This window comes from Condylostylus longicornis, unplaced genomic scaffold, assembly GCF_029603195.1.
Source record: "Condylostylus longicornis isolate FDR11 unplaced genomic scaffold, ASM2960319v2 ptg000048l, whole genome shotgun sequence".
Classification (NCBI taxonomy): domain Eukaryota; kingdom Metazoa; phylum Arthropoda; class Insecta; order Diptera; family Dolichopodidae; genus Condylostylus; species Condylostylus longicornis.
Window position 1 is genome coordinate 20,207,603 of NW_026578017.1, and position 19,158 is coordinate 20,226,760.

A 19,158-nucleotide genomic window follows, 5' to 3' on the forward strand; every position below is an offset into this window, starting at 1 on the left:
GTTTTATTTTCTCTCGCAAGCGAGAGTATATCGCGTTAGATATTATATATGTACAGTTACATTTTTTTTTATTTTTATAAATAACAATTTATTTTTTTTTTTTCAAACATTCTTTGGATCATCATTAGTGAAATCATCAATTTTTTTTTTGGTTTGATTTTGTTTTTCTTAATTTTTTTGTCTCCTAATCTTAATCGGATTCCCGATTTAAATTATATTTGAAAATTGTGAATAAAACTTTTGGGAAATTTTTTATTGAATTGAATTGGAAATTTTTTTTATTAAAAAAATATTTTTATCTCTTAAATGGAAAATGAAACCATATAAAATTAAAAAGAAAAAAAAATACAGGAAAAACAAATGAAAAACAGAAGAAAAAATCGATAACAGTATTTCAGTGTTCATAAGAATAAAAAAAAAGCAAAAAAGAAAATTAAGTTTTTCCTTTTTTAATTTTCTGTTTTTTTTTCATTTGAATTTTACCAGAAAAGCAAAGTATCAATAAAAAGAAATCAAAAAAAAAAAAAAGAGAGAAACGAAAAATTTAAAATTGACAATTTCACTTTATAATGATTTTGAATTTATGTTAAGTACTTACTTTAATTGAAGGACCACCCGTATTATTCGGAAAATATGGTTCTTCTATGCTAATTGCTAAACTATCTAACCAACCAATTTTTTTATCTGGATGCATTGGTCTTTCAGCATTTCCAATTGCATACCTATAAATAAATAATTTATTATTAATTAAGGTTAATAAGGTACAAATTGTAAAAAAAAAAATTTTAATGTAGAATAGGTACACAAATTGATGTACCTACTGGAGAGTATTTTGATATATTAATTTTTAAGAGAATAGAGAAGTAGAGATTGTCCATAATATTATGTCGAAATTAATATAATTTCAAATTGAGTTGAAAAAAAATTAGTTGAACGTTTACAGTGCTTAAAAATGAATAAATTGCTTCTTTCTTTTAAATTGAAGGAAGTTTTATTAATTTTTAGATTAAAAGAGGTATATAATTCTTAAAAAACTAGATTCCATATTAAGTATCAGTTCATGTCCTCTGATAAATAATTGCCCTAAATTACAATAATACAAATTAACAGTCTTCATTTAATTCTTTTATTTCTTCGTTGTCGTGTAGGCGTACGAATAGTGAATATTTTTGAAAAAAAAAAATATTTATAATGTGAAAAAATCATAATGCAAAATGGTTCTTCTTTCATAACAGATTCATTTTTTTTCTTTATGTAAATTAAAATAATCATCAGATTTAAAAAATAAATGCAAAATATTTTGTAATCAATTGTATAATATTTAAATATATTGCCGAATTTACGAAATTTACTGAAACAATATAAAAAATATCCCTAATTATTAGATGTCTAAAAGCAACTCAGCAATAAATTGGTGATGCTACACGTTTGTTTTAATTTTATTATGTTTTTCTTGGCACACTCAGAAATTAATTTAAATTTAAGAAAATAAAAAAAATCATTCGGCCACAATTCATTGTTTTTATATATTTTTTTTGGAAATATTTGCAAATCTGTATAATAATAATAAAAAAAATAACATATCTTATACAATAGCCATGAATGTTGCGGTATTATAATTTAGCGAAATAATCAAGAAACTTTTATAATAATATATATTTTCACTATATTGTAAATATAGATATTTTATTTTTCTAGAACAAAATGAAATATAAAAAATAACATGCAAAATAACTGGTAATAAACTGCCAAAATTATTTAGTAGATTTTCAAATGTTAGCATTTTATTCATAAATAAGATTAGTTTATTTTGGAAAAGTGTGCCAAAATAATTTTTACTAAATACCTATTCGATTTTATGAGGCCATTAGATATCACAATTTACCATGAAACTGTTTTTTTTTTTCTTTTTTGGTGTTGGCACCAGTTCAAATTTTCTAATGACAATTCTGACGCATAGTAAGAATAGAAAAAAATAAATATTTTAGAATAAATTATTTTTTTTTTTTTCTTGTTGTATTGAAAACATCGAGAATACAATCTTCTACTAAAATTGTTAAAATTTTTTTTTAAATTGTTATATTTTAATGAAAATTCTTGTAGCACATTATTTTCACACCTTATATACAAAATTAATCTTGGCATGACGACCGTTGGTTGTTTTTGCTTCTATTGAAAATTAGATTGTATACATACCTAAATATTGAAGCTTCAGTTTTCCTTATTATTAAAAAATGGTTATTTTATAAAGGTACTAATTAAAATTAAAAATAGGCAAAAAAGGTTCATTTCTATTGTTATGAACATATTTTCAAAATTTTTTTGACATTGTTAATATGTTATTAAAAAATTGCATACTTTCAGGGGCATAATGTGCTTATCCAAAAAAAATTTATTTATTTTTCATTCTCTTATAATCAGTTAAATAAAATATTATTTTACTGCTGTACTTAAAACGTTTTGTATATTAATAATTTGAATTGAGTATAGAATAAATTTATTTAAGTATATTGAAGAGGCTAAGACTTGCTATAATCGATTAGGATAATTTCGACAAACAACATTGTATATATATTTCATACAATTAAAGTTTTCTATTATGAAGATATTTCAAAAACTTCAACAAAGAAAAAAATTTTCCAAATATTTCCTTATAGTGTTTTAATTTTATATTTTATTTGACAATATTCCAAGTAACGAAATCTTCTGAAAATTCGGTACAATTATTGACACCCCAATTATAATTATTATTAATTACTCGTATTATTATTCTATATATTTTATCATACAAATGTAACATATAAAACTAATACTGTATACCATCTGTTATGTAGTTGTCCTAGTTGTACAAAATTGCTCAAAATGCAGGAATTAGTTTTCAAATCTGATTATTTTATCCAGATCAATAGTTGTATCACGGTCTCAACCGTTTTACGTTTTGGTATTCACGCAAATAATCTTAATTTTTAACATTTTTATTTAACATTTAATAAATTGTAGTATATGATTATGATAGAGGAATTTTCAATTTATCTTTTACGGATTATCAAATTTTTATAATTCAACATAGAAAAGTTTTATGAGAAATATCACTCAAGAGTGTCAATAATAAATATTATACCCGTTATACGCTATGTGTTTAAATTAAAAAAAAAATTTTAAATTTTTTTGAAATTAAAATTTATATTTAAAAAATAATCAATTGTATTAAACAATTGAAATTAAATTAAACAATTAAAATTTAAGCTGAATTATAAAATACAAAAATCTAATATGTTAAAGAATGTTATATTTGATTGTATTATTATTGCAATTGCATTAAAAAATTACATCGAATTCACGCAATATTATAATGTATAACAGAAGAACTTAAGTGTTTTTATATAACTTGTTATATAAGAAAAACTTACCATATACATGCTAACCAATGGGCAATTAAGGCGAATGTTGCCATAAGTAGAACAAGTACTGCTGCACCATACTCTGAATATCGATCAATTTTCCTAGCAACTCTAACAAGACGTAGTAAACGTGCTGTTTTCAGGAGTCCAATCAATGTGGTGGTCTAATGTTGTTAACAGTAATTTATCGATAATATTTCATTTTGTTTTTTTTTTTTTGGTTTGTTGTTGTTGTTATAGACACATGTTTATTTATTTATTTTATAATTTTAAAATTCGTCGATAGTATTTTTTTTTTTTGTATGGTTGTTTTGCGTATCGATTTATATTTCGATATTTTTATTTTAATATTTTTCGATATTTTTCGATTTTTTATATTTTATATTTTTTTTTTTTTTAAATTATTAAATTTAGATTTTTTTTTTTCGGTTTGTAAATTTACAAAATTGGAATTGAAATAAATTTATATAAATATAAAATATAAATATACAGATACGTTTAAAAAAAAAATAAAAAAAAAAAAAAGAAATATAAAAAAGAGAAAAATTGTTAACAAAATTTTGCAATAAAACTATTTTTAATATAAAAGTAAATTTATTATTATTTTTTTTTTTCATATAAAAATAAGAAAAGAATAAAAATTTAATATACGAGATATTTGTAAAAAAAATTTTTTTAATTTGAATTAAAATTATTTTGATTTACTTATATAAAAATTTGCAGTAAAAAAAAAAATTAAAAAAAAAACTTAAGAAAATTGAAAAAAAAAAAAAAAAATTGTTTGTTTATATTTTGTTTTAGTTTTGTAAGATTTGTTTAAAAAAAAAAAACAAAAAATAAAAAAAAAATTAATTATTTTATTTAACAATTTTGTTTTGTTAAAACTCGGAGGAGCATTTTGTGTAAAACATTTATTTGTCTTGATTTTTAATAATTATATTTTTTATATATTTTTTTGTTTGTTCTATACTTTTTGGTGGTTTTTTATTGTGATGTGGTATATATATACATATATATATATATATATAATTAGTGATAATATATATATTTAGTGGCTTGTAACAAAGTGTAGGTGGATTGTGGTGTAGACAAAATACATAATTAATAATTATTGAAAATATTAGCATTAAAACAAATAAATTGGTACAATATAACAAAATTAAATTTGTGATCTTTATTTTTGAATATTTTTAAAATAAACAAAAAAAAAAAAAACAAAAACACTGAAATATTTTTTGAAATTGCTGTTTAACAATCAACTGTTTTTAATGGAATAAAATTTTTTTGATTAATTTTTTTTTTGTTTTTTTTTTTTTTTTTTTATGTATAGCGATAATTTTAAACAGAAATAATAAAATTTTTATTTTATATTTTATTTAATTTTTCAATTAATTTATTTAATTATTATTCTTTTTTTTATATTAATATTGAAATAAAAATAATAAAGTAGATCTATTGTTAGTAAATAGCATTTATTTTTTTAATATTTTCCTATTTTGCTTAAATTTACAATAAGAACTGGTCAACAAAAATTCATTTGTCTATCATTTATATTCTCATTAAAATTTTTGTTTTCCTTCTACACTCCTACTAGGAGTATAGGACTAGTACATCAGAGATAGTCATGCCTCAGTTTAATTGCGACTTCATAAATCATGGAGTCTTAACTAGGTAGGTGACTAGCCTTCCGTAGTTTTTGCTTTCTTTATGTTAAACATTTAAAGGGTATTAATATTTATTATTTATTTTTCTTACTTTTTAATATCGAATATTATGAATATTCGAAAATTACTTGTATAATAATTATTTATTTTATAAGTATTGTATATTAACCTATAATATTAACCGGGGCTTGAAGCCGAACCAATGGTCAGATCCCCATTAAAATTAGAGTATAGTATGTACTCGATTCACTTCGAGAATATCGAATTTACAAAATACATAGATCCATTCATAGTCTAGAAATACATAGTTAAGGATATTTTAAATAAATTTATAAACTGTCGAAACAAATTTATAAATAGTTTCGTTTGAATTAGACAGCATTAATAATAATTATTATTAATTTTTTATGTTATAAAATAATTTTTTTTTGTTATACAATGCCTTTTAATAAAATAACCAAGTTTTCTCTTTGAAATATAGATTAAACCTTTTAATAATAGCATTTTTAGTTGAAAATTCAAATATTAAAATTTGTTCAATATTAAAAATTTTGAAATAATTATTTAAAACTTAAAATGTGAAATTTTAATATCGAGTGTTTCACTGAATTATATCACAGAAAAATATCTACATGAACAATATCTCACATTGGGACTTTTATATATTAAATTCATTTATATGCCGAACATATTTCTAATTATTAAGTTCTTTTAAATACAAATTTTTTTCAATCAGCTTTCAATCAAGAAATTAATTCAATCAGCTTTAATTAAATTTAATTTAATTTTTTACTTAAAAGTGAATGTTTTTAAAAGCGATCTAGTTTTGGTTTTGTTTGAATATGTTGGAAGACAGGAAAGATTGCTTGCATTTAAAATTGAATTTTTTTTTAAATTTAAAATTTAAATTAAAAAAAAAATAATGTATAGAATCAGTTTACTTAAAAATTCTTGTAAATTGCATTTTATTTTTAATTCACTCTCTGAGCTTAGTAACCTGATAGATATACCTGATAGGCATTACTTAGCCATTTTAACACGTTCCCTGTCCGCTGAGCCACATATGGTTCAGGAATCGTGCGCTTGATAAGCACTGATACATTCCTGAGCCATATGTACGTCAGGGGGTATATGAAACTTCTAAAGCAAATTATTCCACTGGACGTAACGGAACAGTACAGTTTCTGCACTAGACGCGATGGAACAATAATAAAGTAAAGAAAAACGCTGGGACATACGAAAAAATATTTTTTAAATTTTGCATTTTTGTATTGAGACAGGGAACGTGTTAAATTGTTTACCCAATTTAATTCGAAAAATCATTACAACGTGCTAGTTGATATTTGTTAACCAGTTTTATTTTTAATATTTTACAGCATAGCTTAATTATTATAATATTATGTGTAATTATTAACTGTTATATATAAATTTTTGTTTTTAATATTATATTTGTATATTGTGTTTTATTGTAATGTGTTTTTCTTATCAATTAAGTGATATTTATTTTATATAAATTAAAAATAAAAACTTTTAATTAAAATGAAAATAAAATATAATCAAGAGAAAAACAAAAAAACAGTATAATAAAATTAATAATTATTATAAGTATAACGAGCGTTTTATAATATTTGTTAAAAATAAAAAAATAGCAATATTGCGGCGTGTCATTATTACAATATAATAAGAAAAATTTAAAATTAAATTGCTTTGAATATTTTATATATTTTTAAAAATTATTATTATAATATTGTAGGATTTTTTTTTTACTTGAAAAGAAATAAAAATATATTATATACTATTTAAAAATAAATGTATAGTAATTTAATAAAACTTATATATTAAAAATTATTATTCAAAAATGAAATAAAAAAAAAAGAGAGAAAAACTAATAAAAAACTTAATATTACAATACTTAATTAAATAAATTCTTAGAATATTATATTTAGAATTAATAAAAAAAAATTAATAATTAAATTATTTTTGACTTCAAATTTACGAGGGAAATTTAAGGGAAATAAAATTTGTTTCTAAGAAATTATAAAATTAAAAAAATTTTTAATTTTAATAATTATTTGCTAATTCAGTGGCATTAGTTGATTTTAAGGTAGACTTACAGGTTCCTACATTGTATTTTAATATTGATTATTTAAAAATTTACTGATCTTTACTAAATCAACTTTTCAATTTATTCGCGAAAACTTATTCTTATTACGTTTCTAATCAACTAAAATGTTAAAATTATAAAAGATAGTTAAAATTAATATAGATTTAAAATCTATGCACACCGGATGACAAAAGAATTTTTGCATTTTTTTAGATCTTTTACAAAATTTTGTTCGAAAATTTTTGTAAAGATTCTTTTTCGAATGTATTTCGGAATCTGAACCCCAGTTGCGCCTGTTTTTCGAACTACATGACAAAGGATGATAGTTTTATTAATTGGAAATCATGATTGGAAATTAAGAATGCATGATCGAAAAAATAAAGAAAAGCATTAAGATCATAAAACTATTAATAAATATTTGAAAATACTTTTCTTTTAACAACTCCTTATTCAAAAAGTAATCTGTTATTTGAAAAATTATAACATATAGGAATAAGAATCGTTTTTAAAAAAGGTTTAAGACTGTTGTTTCTCTCAGACAATAAGAGAGGTAGAGAGAAAATGAGATTGATGATTGAACAGAAATTGTAGTTATTGTATATTATTATAAAATAATTTTCTAGATGAGAATATTTTGAAAATATCTTTGTATTAAAAATAAGGTCATAATTTACTATTAAAGTTCTTATATAAATATTCGGTTAACATTTTCTGATCATTCGAGTTAACAATGAAAAAATAGAGCGCTATTATAATATTTACCGTATTTTCTTAGTATTTTAATCTAAATCTTTAATTAATTCATGATATTAATTGTCATCTGGTGTATTGTTGTTAGCATAACGAAATAATTTCATAAGACTTTCATTGCATAAAGTTTTCCATTTGAACGATATTGTCATAATAGTTTCAACAAAAGAAACTTAAAATTATGTAACAAATTGTAAAGGAAAAACTGCATTATAAGTTATTTATACCCATCGAAGATCTCACGCTATTTTGCTAAATAAACTAAAATTTAGGTTTATGAATTCATTAACTACATAAAAATATGAAATTGGGAAATTCGAAAAGTGAACGCGATATTGATAAATTGAATGGTATTTTTTTAAGGGCAAGGATAATCATAATTTAAATTATTTTTTTCTAGTTTTGTTTTTTTCTGAAATTATTATCAAAAAAATTTTTAAAATAAAGAATTTTTCCATCCTAATATCATATTGTTGGAGCTTAAATATTAATTTCGATTAACTATAATATTATTAATTCGAAATTAATCTGGATGGTTTTTTTTTATTTTAATTTTAAATGGTAAATTTAATTTTATGTATGAAATTTTATGTTTTCTTCTAATTATTTTTCATTTTATTAATTTCCATCGCATGCAAGTATATATAATAGATATTATTTAAATTGAAATAAAACCTTATATGAAATGAAAGTATGTTCGTGTATATTAATGATTTATTATGCTTGATTTGGAATCCTAAATGTCTTAAGAAACTTAATGACAAATAATTTTTTGTAAATTTTCTATATTCAAATACTATTAAAAAATTCATAATTTTAAGGGCGTAAGTTATTACTTGTATTGGGTAGTACAATTTTTCAAATATTTAATATAAATGATACACGCAATTTATAAATTAAAAAAAAAATTTAAGCGTAATAGTGAGTAATTGCAGTTATAAACCGAAAATTTTAAAATATGCAAATAAGAAAATACCGGATTTATTTATTGTGGCACGCTTTTATTTTCTTCGCGGGATTCAATAAAATTATTTCAATAACAAAATGAAAATTTTTTGAAAAGTTTCTTTCAATTTCCTGAAAAAAATAATTAAATTTCTCACAATTCTTCTGGTCATCACTTAAATTTAATAGTTAAAATGTAGAGTATTCGCTACTGTTATATAAATTCGGAAAAGCGATTCAATATTGAATATTAAAAAAACGACTCCAGTCATCGTTTAGACTTTTTTTTAAATGTTTTGATATACGAATTTTTTTAGTTAAATTGCACAAAATGAATTTTCGTTATTATACTTAATAAGTTTACATATCGCATGATAAATATTAAAATAATTGTTCTAAGCTAATATTTTATGAAAACCCCTGCCAATTGCTTAATAAATATTGCAATGCCGGTGGTAAAATCAAGAAATATTTTTATGAAATGCTTAAAATGATTGTAAGTTTTCCCTTTTTTAAGTTGAATGAAAATAATGTTAGTTTATTGTAATCGAAATGTAGTTTTTTCATATTGATATAATGAGAGCTGAAACATTAATTTTCTAATCAAATTCAAAAAATATCATCTATCCTACAAAAATATTTGAAAAATTTTATTTAAAACACAACTCTTTTTTTTTTATTTTATCGGTCATTACTCTTTCAAACAAAAAAAAAAAAAAACATTTAAATTTTTCAAATCTACAGGGTTTCTCAACAACAAAACAAAAACAAAAAAATCAAAAAAGATAAAAATTAACAATTCATCATTAATTTTCAATTTTAATAAAGAATAAATTAATTAAAAAACGAAAATAATAACAAATATAGAAAAAGCAAAATTTAATTTAAGCATCAACAAAATTTTAGGAGAAAAATTTTTTTTTTAAGTAAGAAGCAAAACTCAAAAAACAAATTATTTAAGTATATTATAAAAAAAAAATTATGAAATGAATGAAAAAATATTTTTTTTTTTTTTGTAAATAAATTCTTTAAGAAAAATATTATTTAATTTAGTTTTTGTGCAAAAAATTAAAATTTCAAAATTTTTATTAGAAAAAGGTTTATTTTATTAAAAAACCTAAAGCTCAAAAACTGGTGTGAGTAAAATTATTTAATACACACTTTAAAAAAGAGTTCCGGCAATTGTACAATATAAATTGAGGTTAAATTTTATAAATATTTAATTAAATGTAGATGAAGTTAAGAATTATTATAAAGGCTATGAAAATAAAATTAAGAATTATGGCGTTCCCAGAAGAAAAACCATATGAAAAACAAAGAGATTTTCATATGTATTTTGTGCTAATATTAAAAGATATATGGGAGTAATTGAGTATGACAATAATTTTAAGTAAGTAATAAATGTACTTAATTTGCGAATAATAAACTAACAAGAATATTAGATATTTTCGAAATTTTGATTATTGCTCCTTTTCGCAATTAAAACCATTTTAGTTTTAATTGTAAAAAGTAGCAATAATTTTTTTCTTTCATTCAAAATAAATTACGATCAAATTATTAACATTTAAATAAGAAAATTTTTATATCATTTTGATTTTTTCATTGTAATTCAACTAAATTTATAGTTTATTTTCTAAAATTTTACTTTATTTTGCCAAATAAGATCATATGTATTAAAATAACGTAAATTATCTATATGTATTATAAATTTCAATGATGCAAAAATTTTGCATATATTGCGGCGCATCAAGAAATTTGCATTACTTCTGTAATGTCACACATTTTTGGACACAAATAGAAATAAAGAAAATTCAGTTATAAGAATGTTTAAGAATTGAATATTTTGAGAAATTATCATTATATTAAATTATAATTTAAAAATTATATAGAAAAATATTAATATCAACTGAACATGAGAAAATTTATAACTCTGTAAGCAATGCATACGGGGAGAGTTTGATTTTTTAACATTGTTTTTACAATTGAAAAATGCATTTCATATTATGTTATACTCTAAAACACACATATTATTGAAAAACATTTATTTTTAAATTAATTTTTATTAGAAAAATTTCTGCCATATATCTTCTAATATACGTCAATTAAAAAAAATTTCATAAGTCGATAAATTTATAACTGTAACCATGGTTTAAATAATTTCATAAATTTTTTATTAAATAATTTTACTCAAAAATTATATTTGCTATTTTTGCATTTTTATAAAAAAAATATTAAAAAACTTGATTATTTTGTATATTGTAAAAGATACTTAAACAAAACACGAAAAAAAAAAATATGTTTTCATTCCTAGTTTAATAATATTACAAACGAAAGCATTTCAAAAGAATTCATTTAATATATCAAAAGCAAAAGCAATCATATTCCCAAACAAATTCTTCAGAACAATAAAAAATTTCAACAAATCAAAAAAGAAACAAGGAAAAGAAAAAACATCATGTCAAAATTTTAAAAATATATTTTAATATTAAAGAAATTTAATTTTTTTTTTTTGTGTGAAAACAAAAAAAAAAATTTTATCTTAAATTTTTAACCAAATTTTTTGAGAAAAAAAAAATTAATTCCTTATTATTTATTTATTTAATTATTTTCTAATTATAATAATTAATATAAATATATTTTAAAAATATAGAAAATTAAAAAAAAAAAAATATTCTTAAAAATAATTTTATTTTAAGACGTACACTCTATAGTAGGCGCAGGTTTGAAAGATTTGTTTTTTTTTTTTGATTTTTTAGGATGGAGAAGAAAGATGAATTTTTATTTTTTGCAATTTTTTGTTTTTTTTTTTGTACAATAGAAGAAAGTTTTGATTTTTGATTTGAGTATTTTATGTGTTTATCATTCAATTTCCACAGGTTATTTTCAAACATTTTTTATTTATATATTTTTTTTTTGGAGATTATGCGAAAAGAAAGAGAAAAAATTGAAAAAAAGAAAAGGAAAGAACAATATAGTTATAAAAATATATATATATAAATTTTTTTTTAGCAATTATTTTATATAATATAAATTGTATATATACAAATACACGTGTATATATATATATGGAATATATAATAATTTTAATATATTATTTACATAAAATAAATCTAAAATTTTTATTTTAAAAAAAAAACCATAATAAATGAAATAAATTTTGGTTTAAATTAAAATTATATAGTTTTTTTTTTTATTTCAAAAAAAAATTTAATAATATGTTTTGAATTTTTTCTTTTTAATTTCAATTCGTACAAAATTATATAATAATGAACGAACGGAGATGGTGAGTATTCAATAAAGAAAATTTGAATTACACAGAAAAAAAAATTAAAATAAAACAATGAAAACAATATTGAAATATGTGTTGAAAATTTTTAAAATTTCATTGAAATTTAAGAAGAGATTTTTAATTATAAGGAAGCCGAAATAAATTAGGGAAATTTAAGGGTTAAAAATTTCATTAAATTATTTAAGAAAATATTTTTTTTTCACACATTTTCTTATTTATGTGCTTTAAAATCGCAAATATAATTTTTAAAATGCAAGAAATTTGTAAACATGGTTTTATTGGTGATCTACTTAAAATAATTGCATTCAATTTTAAAAGATTTTTTATAAAATTTTTAATATTATTGAAAATTTATCATTGTTATTTTTAAATAGTAACGCAGTTCTGACGTATGGAAATATATTATTATCAATTAAGAATTATTGTATTCCATATTATTTTTTTTAAAAAGTTTTTGGGACAAGAATTAAATTAGTAAATTAGACTTTTATATAATATAAATTATTATAATTTAATATTAATTAAAAATAATTTAATAACAATAATAAATAGATATACAATTTAAAATATTTATTTATGTATATCTATTTGAATTCAAATTAATAATATTTAATGTTAAATTATTTTAACAGATAAAAATCACACGAATAAAACAAAACTCTTATTAAACATGCACACACATCTAACGTATATATTATTGTTATATTCGATATAATTTTAAAATTTTTTGAAAATTCGTAATTAAGAATATAAAAATTTAAAATAAGAATTTAGTTGGACGATATATATTAGAATTCTACAGCTCCGCAGCAAATATTTTTCTTTAAATACTAAAATTTATTTGCAAAAAAGATTGTTCATTGGATTTTGGATTCGAATAGAATAAAAGCACAAATTTTAATTACGGGAATTGTTTTTTAATTACATTCAGAGCATTACACTCATCAATTACAAATTTTATATTAATATTTAATTTAAACTTAAATGTACTTGAATAATTGAAAAAAAAAAATATAAAATTTATAGGAATTTTCTCGCACATATTGCGATATTAGTAAGGCTTTCGTTAAAATAAACATGTTCAACAATTCTTGATAAAAATAAATGATATTAAATATGATTATTAAAAAAAAAAATCGGAAGAAATTTATTTCTTAAATATTTTCAAAAATTATTAGACAAAAGCATTTATCCAACATGGAATATAAAATATTGAAACTCAAAGAACATTTCAATTTCAAATCAATAAATTATAATTAAATTTAAAAATACAGAATCAAAATATGTTTTCCAAATTCTTAATTAGAAAAACAATATCAAATAACGCATAATTAATTATAATTATTTTAAGCATTTATAATACCAAAATCTCTAAATTTTTTTTAAATGAAATTTTAAAAATTTGAATATAAATTATAATTGTATATCATAAACAAACAAATTCAATACAAAAACTAACACAAATATTATAAAAATTAATAAACAAAAAAAAAATCAAACAAACAGAAAAAAAAATTATACAAAATATACATATGTATTATATAATAATTATATATCGAAAATGAATATCCTTTTAATAATGATGATGCACTACAAAATGACTTGGACAATTATTTTGTTTGTTCTTTAAATATAAAAGTATATATTGAGTTAAAATGAGGTATTCTTAACAAAAAAAAAAAAAAAAGAAAAAAAAAATGAGAACAAATTTTATATATTAATTAAAATGTCTTTTAATTTATGCAAATTATTTTTACTATTTTTTTAATTTTATAATGCTCTTACAATATACTTGTATAATGACAATTTAGTATTAGAAATTACTAGCACTAGTTCAATCACAACATTCAATACAGAAATTTTAATTATTTAATTAATTATTAATACTTGTATACCACTTTATTTATTACATAAAATTTAAAAATATTTCAAACTCATATATGTATATAAAATTTGTTTTTCTTTTTTCTTTTTTCTTTTTTTTAACTAAAAACAATTATTTTCTTATTTTGATTATTTATTTTTTTTTTTGCTTACATCGTTTCTTGTTTTACACTTTACTTTAATATTAAGAATCCTATTATATTTTATTTATTATACGTATATATGTATATAAATATAATAAATACATATATATATACATATATAAAATATACATATAATTTGTATAGAAAAATTACGTTTGAGACATAAAAAGAGATAAACAAAAACATAAAAACAAAAAAAATTTATTCAAAATCCAAATTAATTTCACATATAATTTGTTTTAGTAAATTAAAAATAACGACAACAAAAAAAAAAAAAATACCATAAAAATTAATTTTATATTCAAATTAAGGATACCAATTTTTTTTTAAATGTTTCATATTGTAATGCTAAAACATAATTAAAATGATTTACCGTAATTAAGAATAAAAATTAAAACAAAAATGTTAATTAATTATAATAATGCCAATAATTAAAATATAAAATTACAACAACCAAGAGAAAATGAAAACTTGAATTTTAATTAATAAAGAACCAAAATCAAGAAAATTTTTTATGTTTAAAAAAAATTTTTACTTTAGAAATATTTTAAATTTTAAATAATTTCGTTAATATTGATAGAAGTATACGAAGACTGACATTTTCTATTTTATTAGTACGAAGCCTGGTAATATAGGTTCTCCTTTCAAACTCCTTAAAATTATGGAAAATTTCAATAGTATGATTTACAAAATGCTTCAATTTTAATTAAATACTCGTTTAAATTACTTATCAAGTATTTTAATTCTAATACTAAGATTCGAAATTTAATTATTACGAAGTTAATTTTAATTATTACGAATTTAAACGAATAGGCTTAAAACTGTTATACACTGCAAGACGAATAATTTTGTTATAATTAAAAATAAATGTTAATTTTTCGTTTTGTTACATATTTAAAGTTTAAATCTAGACATTATGATTTTTTTTAAGAATTAAAATAAATTTCGCCTAAAAATATGCAATTTTTTCATAAAATCTTATTTACGTTAATATGGTAAAAAATCAGTATTTTTATATCTAAATTACAAAAAAAATACGAATTTAATAAGAAAAATTATTTTAGATATGCTAATAACTGAGTTTCACGTATTAGAAAAAATTCTCATGGAATCAGATAAAAAATTACAATATAACTTTGTACTTAAATTCACTGCATTATATAAGTTTAATAACAAAATAAAATACCTCACTTTATCAAATTATCAAAGAGTTTATGATTCAAGATTGAATTGAAAATTTGTAGTTGCTAAATATTTGAATTATAATATTAATTTATTTTTATTTGTATTTTTTTCCTAAACTTTAAGTGAATTATTATGTTTTATGTATAGTATTATTATGTATTTGTTAATTTTATATAAATGTATTGGAAAATTATTATCATATTATATAGATTTAGAGGAGAGAAATAGAAAATGAATAGATAAGTATATAGTACAATATTATATAATAGTGTAAGCGTATTATTGTGTAAATTAAATAAAATAATTATTGAATTTTTCCAATTTCATTTTAGATTTTAATAAAGAAAGGATTCAGAGACTTAAGAAAAAGCGAAAGAAAAATTTTCCTTGTTTTTTTTTGTTTTTGTTAATAAAAAGAATGTTCTAAATTATTATTTTAATTTTTTTTGTTGAAAAATAATAATGTGTGTATATAAACATGCTTAATAATGCTATATTTAATTAATATGCTAATTTTCATTAAACAAAAATTAATCTCTTATGGCAAAGAGATTTTAATGCTTTAAAAGTTATTATTATAAATAACATTTTTTGTGAAGTCAAGCGTAAGCATTTTGTTTTTTGTTATTTCTTGTTTAAATTTATACAGAAGATGATTTCATTGAAAAGCCATTCCAAAGTTAACCAAAAAAAAAATAAAAGAAAATTTTTTCTGCAGAAAAAATATTATACAATATAACGAATATTTTTGTAAAATTTTAGCATAAGAAATCAAGCAGTTATTAATAAAATATTCATATATATAGCACACAAAGGAGCTATCCTAGAAATGAAAGATTGCATTGTATAAGAAGCATATTTTGATATTTTTTGAGATTATACAGTGTTAAAACTAATCCTTAGCATATATTAATTTGCATATAAAATATAATTCATAGTAACCCACTATTTATAGCTATATTGCTTCTTACATTTTTCAAATTTTAAATTTAAATTTTTAAATTTCTACATAATTTACTGCTTAAATTATAATGTTTAATAATAATTTTATTATTACAAGTAATTTTATCAATTTTTCAATATCCTTTTACTGATTTTAAATTTATTAATTTTTTTGTTTTTTGATTAGGGCACCTTTGACAAAGTTCCCTAATTTTAGCATTAAAATTTAATGTAAATTTAACACACAAAAAAAAAAACATCATTTCATTTTAATAATATTATTCAAGCATTATGTGTATTTCATTAACAAATTTATAAGGACCTGTATACAAAATTATATTAGAAAAATAAATAAAAGAAAAGTTGGAATATTAAAATTTTGTAGTGTTTTATCGGGTTTCATTTAAGTTGAATAATAAGGACATTCTCTCTATAGGATTCTATAGTAATAAAGGATATTATCACTATAGAGAAATTAAAATTTTACATATTCATTGACTGAATGATTTAAATAATATTAATATATTGTATTCAAAATAAATTTAATGCTACATTAATGTAGCAAGTTCTAAATTTTAAAATGAAAAAAGTGGAGTTTTGTAATGTCAAAAATGTATGTTGTAAAACACATTCCAATGGACATGGACTTGCTTATACATTTTTGTTTATTGCAATACATAAAAGTTTGCACTGTTTACTTAAAAGGATTTGTTTTCTAGTATTAGAAAAAATTTTATAGAACAAAATAAACTTTATTACAGAGTCAATTACACTATATTCCAAAAAATTTTTGAAAAAAAAAAAAATGTCATTGTTATGGGTCTTAATATATTTATCTACGTTATCTGTTTACTTGTTCATTAAACCATCAGTTCATGTATTTTTCTGTTTAATAGTCCGTTGATTTAAAGCATTATTTACATAAAATAAATTCTTGCTATATCTACTCTCCGATCCGAGTTATATCTCTTGAAACTCGTTCAAATGTATTTTGCACACATCCTCTCAGAAACCAAAAAAAAAAAAAACAGTTACTGTTCTCAAACCAAAATAGCTTTGCTAATACTTTAAATGTTGAAAGGTGAAAATTTTTATTTTCAATCAACAAAAATGTTAGACAGTCTTTATTAAATATTCTCATATCCCGTATCTCAAAGTTTGAAAAAAAAAGGCAGATTCAATGAGTGTCAAACTTTTACATTTAATCGGTAACAATATACATTTTATTTTTATGTACTCTGTTCTGTTTGCGAGATACTCCTGATCTCAAGTATCTTTTAAAATTAAATTTTACTTCAGAAACAAATCTGTTAATCCAAATAAATCTGTTCCAATGTGTATTAGCATAATTTATTCTATCAGTTAAACAAGAAATGCAGTTAAAATTTTTTAATGCTTTGTGCTTAATTTAGAAGAAAGGGAATTTTCTTAGAACCAATTATCTATATATTTATATGTTTCTTTAGGTTTTGAATATTAATAATTAACATAGATTTAACAAAAAAACAAATTTTTTTTTAATTTGATCAAATAAGATTTTTGTTTTTCATATTATGTACAATATATACATTATTATGTTTAATATGCTGGACTTAAAATAACTAGCGCTTAATATTCGAAAACATAAAAAAAAGTAAAAAAAAAAAAGAATAGGAAACAAAAATATTAAAAATAAAGTACAACAAATAGTCGAAATATCAAGCTTTAAAAAAAAAGAAATACAAAACTAAAATAATTTTTTTTTTCATGTCCTTTTACTTTTTTGATTGCAGTTAATAAAGTTTAAAAAATAATGCCCATTAAATTATGATGAATTGGTAAAAAAAAAACTTTTTTCCAAAAATTGATATTTTTTTTCTTTATTTGCAATTGCAATTATTGTGAAAAAATATTATGAAAAATTGTTTCACAAATAATTTTTTTTTTACATTTAATTTAATATACACGAAATTTGTGTAATCAAATCAATATTGTTTAAATGTAGAATAAAATTAAAAAATAAAATAAAAATTTAATACATTTAGCAAATCAAATTAATTAAAATAAGTATTGTAACGTATATATATATATAAAATAAATAAAATAATAATTAATGTATGTAAAAATAATAAAAAAAATATATAAAATAATAAAAATATGGTAAATAAATAAATTTGAATTGCATAGCCTTACCATTTTATATTTCAATATTCAGAAATAAAAAATTAATAAAAATAATATTTTGGAAAAAAATAATAGTTATTAATATAATATTAGAACCGCAAATCAATTAATAAACAAAAAAAAAATTTGATAATTTTTATTTTCGAAAATGACCGACAGACTTTCTATTGCAACAACATTATTAATAAACAAAATTAATGAAATCAATATAGCGCTGCAAAATTTTCTAACATAATTAGTAATAATACTGTATTCTTATAATATTCATTATAAATATAATAATAATTTTTATTATTATTATTATTTTAAAAAAAAATACACACAATTCTATTATATAAAAAATTATTAAAAATTAATAGCAAGTGTTAAATTGAAGTGTTCATTTTATATAATTTGATTTTTAAAGACACAAAAAAAAAGCACTCATAAAAGCACACGCACACACACAATTTATGTATTTCTTACAATATAAATTTTTCTTTCGTATTTTCATTAAAAAACAAGAAAAACAAAAGTTAAATGGCAATAATGTAATTGAGACAAACAAAATACAAAACAAAGAAAAGAAAAACAAAAAAAAAAAACAAATATACCTAACATTAAAAAAATAAAAATATAATAACAATATTGTACTTATATATTAATAATAAATAGCAATTCTTTTACATATACAAGTAAAATTTCATAA

The 19,158-nt window shown here is 19.4% G+C and overlaps 1 protein-coding gene across 4 annotated transcripts in view; it reads right to left on the reverse strand.

Annotated features, from left to right (window-relative positions):
- LOC129611219 (potassium voltage-gated channel subfamily H member 7) overlaps window positions 1–19,158 on the reverse strand; it is a 125,178-nt gene that overhangs the window by 19,589 nt on the left and 86,431 nt on the right. For all 4 annotated transcript variants that reach the window (XM_055524228.1, XM_055524229.1, XM_055524230.1 and 1 more), the window contains 2 exons: window positions 3,411–3,565; window positions 599–722 (listed from right to left, as the gene is read on the reverse strand). In XM_055524228.1, the coding sequence (XP_055380203.1) occupies window positions 599–722; window positions 3,411–3,565 (279 nt within the window). The remainder of the gene's footprint in view (window positions 1–598; window positions 723–3,410; window positions 3,566–19,158) is intronic.